The sequence below is a fragment of the Argopecten irradians genome, chromosome 5 (assembly GCF_041381155.1).
Source record: "Argopecten irradians isolate NY chromosome 5, Ai_NY, whole genome shotgun sequence".
NCBI lineage: Eukaryota > Metazoa > Mollusca > Bivalvia > Pectinida > Pectinidae > Argopecten > Argopecten irradians.
In genome coordinates, this window is record NC_091138.1 from 13422273 (window position 1) to 13434334 (window position 12062).

At 37.9% G+C, this 12062-nt stretch overlaps 1 protein-coding gene across 2 annotated transcripts in view; it reads right to left on the minus strand.

The window, feature by feature from the left end:
* LOC138322916 (AP-1 complex-associated regulatory protein-like) overlaps positions 1-12062 on the minus strand; it is a 61363-nt gene that overhangs the window by 15629 nt on the left and 33672 nt on the right. For both annotated transcript variants that reach the window (XM_069267142.1, XM_069267141.1), the window contains exons 3-5: positions 11560-11580; positions 2833-2858; positions 157-253 (exon numbers count right to left, since the gene is read on the minus strand). In XM_069267142.1, the coding sequence (XP_069123243.1) occupies positions 157-253; positions 2833-2858; positions 11560-11580 (144 nt within the window). The remainder of the gene's footprint in view (positions 1-156; positions 254-2832; positions 2859-11559; positions 11581-12062) is intronic.

Genomic DNA, 12062 nt, shown 5'->3' on the forward strand with positions numbered 1-12062 from the left:
CATTATGTCAGATTATGAATTATCATCTTCACATTCAGGTGTTGAAATATTGATAGGGCAAACCAGCTCTACTCAGTCGAATCAATATTTAGCTAAATTGATAAAGGAGACAATTATGACAACATTACAATGACATATAGAAGTCGCTATGCATACCTTTTTATCAATTTTACGATCAAGTTCTTTTTGTTCATGCACAAGTTCTGTGTACTTTTTTGATGCTACTAGTTGTTTTTCCCTCTCGGTCACCAATCTAGCATGAAATGATAAAATAAAATATATGAAACACAAAAACACAACTTCCACAATCGAAATAGCATGCACGTCCGTTTTTCTGGAATGAAATATTAAAACCAATTATCTGTATTTTATGTGTTTAGTTGACTTTATCTATCGATTTATGATACATCTATTGATTATAATAATCATCGCCACATTCACAGCAATCATCACGCCCCGATATATCATTCAAACAGGTCTTATATTTGAATATCTCTGTAATTAACCTATCCCAAAGCAATGTTGATGGCGATGATATATTTACTCTTTGTCTATATTCATGTGGTAATTTATTTTTCGTAGTCCCATATTCGCATACTAGTATGCAGGTAAGTAATTGCAGTAATATACCTTTCCTGTACATTATTATCGTTAATTGATAATATGTCAACGTAATTATTTTTTATACACACACAAAAGACGATCGCAATATCTTTTTTACAATAACAATTATAAGAAACTTATAATTACAATGCATTGTCATCTTTGCATAGTCAGCTTATGTATCTATTACGCATTACGAAATTCAAGCTGACACATCATTGCCCTTAGTATAAACGGTAGGAGTTTCACGTTCCATAATGTGTTGTGAGGTTGTATTTCCGTACAACATATAACATTCGCTGGTCAATTAAGTTATATCAATATTAGTCCACGTATCCATTTACCTAGTTACACCTACAGTGGCCATGTTAACTGTTACGCCTATTACATCGTGCCTTCCTACTATTCAACAATTATAATTTATTTATTTACTTTATTTATTTACTATTTAAAGCAAATAAATCACATTCGATGATATTTTCTTGTAGTATAATTTGTATTCAAAACAATGTTAGTACAAAAAGGTTCTAAATACCACTACATCATGTATCTGCCCGATATTTGTGTACAAGCTTTTCAGACACAGGGAGTTTAAATGTATAACTATGATGTATCAATGCGTGAACCAAGTCTATGTAAAATCATGATGGTCCTATTGGCTATGTAAATTTTACATAAAATTCTTTTATTCTGCATTCCTGGACAAATTCTGATTTCGATCTATATTAAGTGAAATGCTTAACAAGGATGAAGATTAAATTCGGTATGAAAAATCTGTATGTAAATTTAGCAATTTCCATTGGTTTTTGGTGCTATAGCATATACATATATGTGATATTAAAACAGGTCTATGAAAAAATGGTTGGGGCTATAGAATTTTCTTTCTCTGTAGACCGATTGTCTATGGAAAATTCAGTCACTTTCAGACACTGTAGTACCCCGACATGACTAGAAGGAAAACCATGTTAACAATATGTTATATTTATCAAGAATGACCGAAGATTTACTAAACGTTCAATACCTTTCCGTCACGGCTATTATTTCTAAAATGGCAGCGTAAAACAATGTTCACATTTTTTTAGGTCCGCATAATTTATTAGATTGCCGATAGTACCACATTTATCATCGCCTTCTAAACAATAAAATAAATTAAATTTTCATAACGTGGGTCGTATTATTTTTCCCGCAGTCTTGTTAAATATCGCGTGTTAGTTGACTATCATTGAGGGGAGGGGGTTATGCATAATAAGTACGACTGAGAAGAAATGGAAAAAGACAGACAGGCGTTACAATACTCTACCCGTCATTTATCGACGGTGTATAGTATAATCAAATAAGTACTAAAAGAGTGTTCACAGAAACACTTTTATTTCTCGCTTTGTGTGTTCTGTGACTTGTTTACAGTTTGGTTTATTGATACAAAACATGTAATACGTTAACTTGTTTATAAATGAAGACTAAAGAAATCTTTGAAAACCGAAGCAAAACAACTGAAGGATTTACAACACACAACATCGTCATGCCCATCAATTATAGATATCCTACAAATAAAATACATACCATCTTTACATAGGATGAAACCGTAAAAGGTCCATTTGTAAGTTCAAGTTGGCATCTGCAATTCCATTATTTCAATAAAATTTACCAATACAAAGCTAATATTGCGTCTATCATTTGCCCCTTGTGGAACCATTTCAGGATTATTACATACCAATGAGATTATTTTTATAACATTTCTTCGTATTAATTTTATTGCAAGAAGTGATGGATGTTTGGAACTTTTATTGTGTCTTCACAATGTAATAGCTCTTCCTTTGAAATAAAAGTGTTCATTTAACTAAGTTTCAGTATTGAAATTATTGAAAATATGCTAGCCTGCATAATCATTTATGTTGCAGCTATTCATAAACCATGTAGTCAAGGTCATATTTTTTAACATAATAGTTTCACAAAAACGTATTGGTCAAATTAAAAAAAGGTTATTTTAATGTGATCTCTTCAATCAATCTATAAACATTAAAGTGGCCTGAATACGACTTAGCCTGTATGCATTTTTATGTAATATTAAGTAGGGATCAATTAATCACGATTCCCATTCAAACACTCTGGATATGTGTTGAAAGTTGAGGTAAGTACGCGCTGTTCCATCTGAAAATCCACTCCCAGGGGTGAAAGTAGGTGGTGAGAATAGGTATTATGTGTTATGGTAATGACTTTCAAAGAACCTACCTGCTCATTTCATCGACATGGCTGTCCTGCGGAGAGAAAGCAAACAAACGGCGTCAATTCAATAGTACAGGGTTACCGAGTAAAAATGACTGAGCATTACATTAAAAATACATTGTTGATTGAAATATCATATATCTTAACAAATAGATTTATTTCACAAGTTGTTGCAGACTATGGCGATTTCCTTTAATTCTAACATATTTTAAAATCTGATTTCGTATTTTCATATATTATTTACTGTAAACACATTTTTTCTGGTCTACTGAATTTCGCAACTTCCGGTCAAAATCAAGTTCACGTTGATCAAAATTAGTAGATTTATTATCAAATTATCAAAGATGCTCCACCGCCGACAGAGCATAAATGATAATCATCATTTGAAAAGTAATTGGTGTTTAATCATGTATATGTATGTCTAATTAACACAAATAATGTCCCCAGGGATCTGAACTAACTTCCTTATATAAAATATGACAGTCCTTCCTCTACGATCTTTTACACAAAATATGGATGAAATCCACTCCAGGGTTAAGGAGGAGTAGGATTTTAAAGCTAAAACAAGTACATGCACTCATTGCAACGGACACTGAGGTTTGCCCAGAAACAACCTTTCAAAATTTTTATCATACAGATAAGCATCCCTTTATAACCCTTTATACTGAATTTCATTGAAATCAGAGACCGAAATATAAAAACAGGAAGTTGGCCCAGCGGCCATCTTGGAATATCAAAATCTTTACCAAAATGTTTGCATGTTGTTTGCCATCCCTTAAAAACTTTACAGAATAAGTTTTGTTGAGATCAGGGACCGAAACCTGAAAACAGGACGTGGGCTCGCAACCATCTTGGAATACAAAAATCTTTACGAAAATATTTGCATGTTGTTCGCCATCCCTTAAAATCTCTATAGACCAATTTTCATTTGAGATCGGGGACCGAAACCTGAAAACAAGAAGTGAACCAGCGGCCATCTTGGAATACCAAAATCTTTATGAAAATGTTTGCATGTTGTTCGCAATCCCTTAAAACCCATATAGGCCAATTTTCATTGAGATCAGAGACTGAAAAATGAAAACAGGAAGTGGGCCACCCGCCATCTTGGAATACTAAAATTATTATATAATATATGATTGTCCTTCCCTAATGATGTTTCACACCAAATATGGATGAAATCCACTCAAGAGTTGAGGAGGAGTAGGATTTTAAATCTAAAATTAAGAAAATTTCCCCTTTTGGGACCCAACTCCTAAGTCCCTAGGGGTTGGAGCAAGCTCATTTATATAAAATATGATTGCCCTATGCCAATGATATTTTACACCAAATATGGATGAAATCCACTCAAATGTTAAGGAGGAGTAGGAATTTAAAACTAAAATTAAAAAATTTTCCTACTTTTGGGACACCATCCCTCAGCCTTTAGGGGTCGGAGCAGACTCATTTATATAAACAAGAGGCCCACAGGGCCTGTATCGCTCACCTGGTTTGAATGCCAAGAAATGTTCTGAATACAAGTTCATTGTTTCTTTTCTGAAGGAATTTTAATATTAACCTCTAAATCCCCTATTGGGCCCCATCCCTCCTGCCCCCAGGGGGTCAGAGCCAAAATTTATACAAGTTCTGTTCCCCTTCCCCCAAGGATGTTTATGGCCAAATTTGGTCACAATCCAAGCAAAACTCTAGGACAAGTAGCGATTTATAGGATTTACCTCTATTTCCCCTATTGGGCCTCAACCGTTCTGCCCCGGTGGGCCAGAGCCAAAATTTATACAAGTTCTGTTCCCCTTCCCCCAAGGATGTTTGTGGCCAAATTTGGTTACAATCCATGCAGAACTCTATGACTAGTAGCGATTTAAAGGATTTACCTCTATTTCCCCTATTGGGCCCCACCCCTCCTGCCCCCAGAGGGCCAGAGCCAAAATTTATACAAGTTCTGTTCCCCTTCCCCCAAGGATGTTTGTGGCCAAATTTGGTTACATTCCATTCAGAACTCTATGACGAGTAGCGATTTAAATGATTAACCTCTATTTCCCCTATTGGGCCCCGCCCCTCCTGCCCCCGGGGGACCAGAGCCAAAATTTATACAAGTTCTGTTCCCCTTCCCCCAAGGATGTTTGTGGCCAAATTTGGTTACAATCCATGCAGAACTCTAGGACAAGTAGCGATTTATAGGATTTACCTCTATTTCCCCTATTGGGCCCCGCCCCTCCTGCCCCCGGGGGACCAGAGCCAAAATCTATACAATTTCTGTTCCCCTTCCCCAAGGATGCTTGTGACCAAATTTGGTTACAATCCATGCAGAACTCTATGACTAGTAGCGATTTAAAGGAAATGTTGACGGACAGACGGACGGACGGACAGACGGACGGACGGACGGACGGACGGACGACGGACGACGGACGCCGGACGCCGCGCCATGACATGATTGTCTTTTCCTAATGATGTTTCATACCAAATATGGATGAAATCCATACAAGAATGAAGGAGGAGTGGGATTTTAAAGATTAAATTAAGAAAGTTTACCCTTTTTTGGCCCCGCCCCTCTGCCCCTATGGGTAGGACCTATCTCATTTACATATAATATTATTGTACTTCTCAAATGATGTTTCAAATTAAGCATGGATGAAATCCATCCAAGGATGAAGGAGAAGTAGGATTTTAAAGCTAAAATTAAGAAAATTTGCCCTTTTGGGGCCCCACCCATCAGCCCCTAGGGGTAGGACCTTTCTCATTTATATAAAAAAATAATTGTTCCTCCCCAATGTTGTTTCACACCAAAAATGGATGAAATCCATCCAAGGATGAAGGAGGAGTAGGATTTATCAAGCTTAAATTAAGAAAATTTGCCCTTTTGGGGCCCCGCCCCTCTGTCCCTAGGGGTCAGACCTATCTTATTTATAAAAAAAATAATTGTCCTTCCCCAATGAAGTTTCACACTAGATATGGATGAAATCCATCCAATGATGAAGGAGGAGTAGGATTTTAAAGCTAAAATTAAGAAAATATGCCCTTTTGGGGCCCCACCCCTCAGCCCCTAGGGGTCGGAAGAGGCTCATTTTTATAAAAAATGATTGTTTTTCGCCAATGATGTTTCATACCAGATATGGATGAAATCTATCCAAGGATAAAAGAGGAGTAGGATTTTAAAGCTAAAATTAAATAATTTTGCCCATTTGGGGCCCCACCCCTCAGCCCCTAGGGGTAGGACCTTTCTCATTTATATGAAAAATAATTGTTCCTCCCCAATGTTGTTTCACACCAAAATTGGATGAAATCCATCCAAGGATGAAGGAGGAGTAGAATTTTAAAGCTAAAATTAAGAAAATTTGCACTTTTGGGGCCCTGTCCCTCTGACCCTAGGGGTCGGACCAGGCTCATTTATATCAAATATTATTGTCCTTCTCTAATGATGTTTCACACCAAATATGGATGAAATCAACTCAAGAATGAAGGAGGAGTAGGATTTTAAAGCTTAAAATAAGACAAGAGATCCCAGAGGGATCTTGGCGCCCAACAAAGAATGATCTATGTCTGACAATGGAAAGAGGGATCTTTTCCCTGTTTTCAAACTTTTTCAATCACACTACATATAAAATTTGAGACAGATCCCCATAGTACTTTCTAAGAAATAGTGGTAACAAACTTCAACAATGAAATCTAAGATGGCGGCCGGTTTGCCATCTTGTTTACCGATCAGTCCCGAAAGGCATTATGGATCAGTCTTTAAATGTAAAATGCACAACCAGGGTACATGGGGGAACTGTATATGAAATTTGAAAAAGATCCCTTCAGTACTTTCTGAGAAATATTGATAACAAACTTTAACTATCAAAATCCAAGATGGCCGTCAGTCGGTCATTTTGTTTACCGATCGGTCCCAAAATGCAATATGCACAACTATGGTCCTAGGGGAACCTGTATATGAAATTTGAGAAAGATCCCTTCAGCACTTTTTGAGAAATAGTGGTAACAAACTTTAACCATTAAAATCCAAGATGGCCGCCTGTCGGCCATCTTGTTGACCGATCGGTCCCAAAATGCAATATGCACAACTAGGCCCCTAGGGGAACTTACATGTGAAATTTGAGAAAGATCCCTTCAGCACATTCTGAGAAATAGCATTAACAAACTTTAACTATCAAAATCCAAGATGGCTGCCTGGCGGCCATTTTGTTGACCGATTGGTCCCAAAATGCAATATGCACAACTAGGGCCCTAGGTGAACCTACATATGAAATTTGAGGAGAAACATCCCTTTAGTACTTTCTGAGAAATAGCGGTAACAAGACTTGTTAACGGACGGACGGACGGACGGAAGGACAGACCACGGACCACGGACAAAAAGCGATTTGAATAGCCCACCATCTGTTGATGGTGGGCTAATAAAATATGACTGTCCTTCCCTAATGATATTTCACACCAAATATGGATGAAATCAACCTAAGGATAAAGGAGGAGTAGGATTTTAAAGCTTAAAATAAGACAAGAGATCCCAGAGGGATCTTGGCGCCCACCAAAGAATGATCTATGTCTGACAATGGAAAGAGGGATCTTTTCCCTGCTTTTCAAACTTTTTCAAACACATTACATATAAAATTTGAAACAGATCGCTATAATACTTTCTAAGAAATAGTGGTAACAAACTTCAACAATGAAATTCAAGATGGCGGCTGTGCAGCCATCTTGTTGACCTATCAGTTACAAAATGCAATATGCACAACTAGGGCCCTAGGGGAACCTACATATGAAATTTGAGAGAGATCCCTTCAGTACCTTTTCAGAAATAGAAATAACAAGGGCCCAATGGGCCCGAATCGCTCACCTGCAATCCGGTAATCATGCGTGGTTCATACTTAACAAATAGAGTAAATAAGAATTTATATCATCCCTAAGCACATTAGAGGCCCCTTTGCCTCCGGGTTATTAAAATGAGGTCGTTAAAATTTTTAGCCTATTTCACCCTGTGACCTTGAATGAAGGTCAAGGTCATTCATTTGAACAAACTTGGTAGCCCTTCATTCCAGCATGCCACAGGCCCAATATCAGGTCCCTAGGCTGTTTGGTTATTAAGGAGAAGTCGTTTAAAGATTTTAGCATATTTGACCCCTGTGACCTTGAATGAAAGTCAAGGTCATTCATTTGAACAAACTTTGTAGCCCTTCATCCCAACATGTCACAGGCCCAACATCAGGTCTCTAGGCCTTTTGGTTATTAAGATGAAGTCATTTAACAATTTTAGCCTATTTGATCCCTGTGACCTTGAATGAAGGTCAAGGTCATTTATTTGAACAAACTTGGTAGCCATTTATTCCAGCATGCCACATGCCCAATATCAGGTCTCTAGCCCCCTTGGTTATTAAGGAGAAGCCGTTTAAAGATTGAAGCTTATTTGACACCTGTGACCTTGAATGTAAGTCAAGGTCGTTCATTTGAACAAACTTGGTAGCCCTTCATCCCAGCATGCCACAGGCCCAATATCAGGTCACTAGGCTGTTTGGTTATTAAGGAGAGGTCGTTTAAAGATTTTAGCATATTTGACCCCTATGACCTTGAATGAAAGTCAAGGTCATTCATTTGAACAAACTTTGTAGCCCTTCATCCCAACATGTCACAGGCCCAACATCAGGTCTCTAGGCCTTTTGGTTATTAAGATGAAGTCATTTAACAATTTAGCCTATTTGATCCCTGTGACCTTGAATGAAGGTCAAGGTCATTCATTTGAACAAGGATGGTAGCTCTTCATTCCATCATGTTACAAGCCCAATATCAGGTCTCTAGGCCTCTTGGTTATCAAGAAGAAGTCGTTTAAAGATTTAAGCCTATCTGACCCCTATGACCTTGAATGAAGGTCAATGTCATTTATTTGAACACACTTGGTAGCCCTTTATCCCAGCATGTCACATGACAAATATCAAGTCGCTAGGCCTCTTGGTTATTAAGAAGAAGTTGTTTAAAGATTTTCACCTATTTGACCCCTGTGACCTTGAATGAAGGTCAAGGTCATATATTTGAACAAACTTGGTAGCCGTTTATTCCAGCATGCTACATGCCCAATATCAGGTCTTTAGCCCTCTTGGTTATTAAGAAGAAGTTGTTTAAAGATTTTAGCATATTTGACCCCTGTGACCTTGAATGAAGGTCAAGGTCATATATTTGAACAAACTTGGTAGCCGTTTATTCCAGCATGCTACATGCCCAATATCAGGTCTTTAGCCCTCTTGGTTATTAAGAAGAAGTTGTTTAAAGATTTTAGCATATTTGACCCCTGTGACCTTGAATGAAGGTCAAGGTCATTCATTTGAACAAACTTGGTAGCCCTTTATTCCAGCATTCAACAGGCCCAATATCAGTTCCCTAGGCTGTTTGGTTATTAAGAAGAAGTCGTTTTAAGATTTTAGCCTTTTTGATCCCTGTGACCTTGAATGAAGGTCAAGGTCATTCATTTGAACAAACTTAGTAGCCTTTCATCCCAACATGTCACAGGCCTAATATCAGGTCAATAGACCTCTTGGTTATTAAGAAGAAGTTGTTTAAAGATTTTAGCATTTTTAACCCCTGTGACCTTGAATGAAGGTCAAGGTCATTCATTTGAACAAACTTGGTAGCCCTTCATCCCAGCATGCCACAGGCCCAATATCAGGTCCCTAGGCTGTTTGGTTATTAAGAAGAAGTCGTTTAAAGATTTTAGCCTTTTTGACCCCTGTGACCTTGAATGAAGGTCAAGGTCATTCATTTGAACAAACTTAGTAGCCATCTATCCCAGTATGTCACAGGCCTAATATCAGGTTCCTAGGCCTCTTGGTTATGAAGCAGAAGTCTAAACAAGATATTTCAGCCTATTTGACCCCTGTGACCTTGAATGAAGGTCAAGGTCATTCATTTGAACAAACTTGGTAGCCCTTCATCCCAGCATGCTATAACTCAAATTTCAGGACTCTAGGTCTCCAAGTTTTGGAGAAGAAGTTGTTTAAATGGAAAAGTTGACGCCGGACGGCCGGACGACGGAAGGACGACGGACGCTGCACCATAGCATAAGCTCACTTGCCCTTCGGGCAGGTGAGCTAACAAACTTTTTTAACTATCAAAATCCAAGATTGTCGCCAGTCGACCATCTTGTTGATCGATCGGTCCCAAAATGCAATATGCATAACTAGGGTCCTAGGGGAACCTACATATGAAATCTAAGAAAGATCCATTCAGTACCTTTTGAGAAATAGCGTTAACAAACTTTAACTATCAAAATCCAAGATGGTCGCCTGTCGGCCATCTTGTTGACCGATCGGTCCCAAAATGCAATATGCACAACTAGGGTCCTAGGGTAACCTACATATGAAATTAGAGAAAGATCCCTTCAGTACTTTCTGAGAAATAGCGGTAACAAACTTTAACTATCAAAATCCAAGATGGCCGCCTGTCGGCCATCTTGTTGACCGATCGGTCCCAAAATGCAATATGCACAACTAGGGTCCTAGGGAAACCTACCTATGAAATTTGAGAAAGATCCCTTCGGTACTTATTGAGAAATAGCGGTAAGAAACCTTAACTATCAAAATCCAAGATGGCCGCCTGTCGGCCATCTTGTTGACCGATCGATCCCAAAATGCAATATGTACAACTAGGGTACTAGGGAAACCTACCTATGAAATTTGAGAAAGATCTCTTCAGTACTTTCTGAGAAATAGCGGTAACAAATTTTAACTATCAAAATCGAAGATGGCCGCCTGTCGGCCATCTTGTTGACCGATCGGTCCCAAAATGCAATATGCACAACTAGGGTCTTAGGGGAACCTACATATGAAATTAAAGAAAAATCCTTTCAGTACTTTTTGAGATCTATCGGTAACAAACTTTAACTACCAAAATCAAAGATAGCCGCCTGGCTGACCGATCAGTCCCAAAATGGAATATGCACAACTAGGGCCATATGGGAACCTACATATGAAATTTGAAAAAGATCCCTTTAGTGCTTTCTGAGAAATAGCGGTAACAAGAATTGTTAACGGACGGACGGAAGGAAGGAAGGACGGACGGAAGGACGGAAGGACGGACGGACGGACGGACGGAAGGACGGACCACGGACAAAAAGCGATTTGAATAGCCTGGTGGGCTAAAAAGACTCGACAGACATAACGGAATATATTACTAAGATATGTCAACTCATCTGCCCTCAATGCGATTCTGGATATCAGGATTTATACGTGCATTAATATCATAAATATGTTGCGGCATAGCAACATGACCACTGTGGAGGTATGCTTGATATCGATGACGATGACGATGATTGCATTAGTTGAGAGACCACGTGAAAAATGATTTTATATTTGTGTATTATTTACAAGTAAATCACCTTTTCAATTCCATCACTGAGAGCCGCCGACAACAGTTCAGAAGTGAATTCGTGACCTTCTAATTTTTTGGCTTTGTTAAAGGATACCAACTGCTCTTTTAGTTATCATCAGCACAAGTAAACGTTTTGTAATCACATGTTTTATCATATACAAAAGATTTTGATTACTGCGTAGAGTAAGTAATTGATAATTGTAATATCATCAGAAAATTCAGGTATTACATTACGTCCTATCGTGTTTTCAAATAAACGAGTGCATTGTACCCGAGGGAATACACGCCTTTAGTGAATACATTTGTGATAAACTTGGTGTAAAAAGTCATAAAAGGTTTGTTTATAAGATACATGTAGAAGGATTAAAAAGCCTCTTTTATTCTACTTACATCATCCATGAGGTTTTCAAACTGAAAAAGAGAACCAAAGTTTTCATACAGCATTCAATTATTAATTCAAAGAGAGTACTTATCAAAAGATGGCATGAGTAGAAAAGGTTTCCATGCAGGCATTAGTTCTCCAATAAACAATTGAACAATATGGCTATTGATAAACCGCCTCACTTTCCACATGCAGTATAATACAACGTGGTACTGACATTCAACCCTAGATATATCATTCCCAGTTCTAAGCAGCACGAAAAACGAAATTACTGAACAGCCTACAATAAGTATATAAATCGTTTAGAATATACTGTGCTGGCAAATTAATTATCCGACTACAAACAACGTTCCCACGACGGCGACAGAAAACATGTTGGTACTAACAAAAGAATTCATACAAGAATACTTCAAAGACATTCGCTTTTAATGAAGACACTAATAAATACAGCAAAGCATTTATGATTAAAAAAACAAGATTCGCATATCTTCCTGAACTCAAAACAAACACA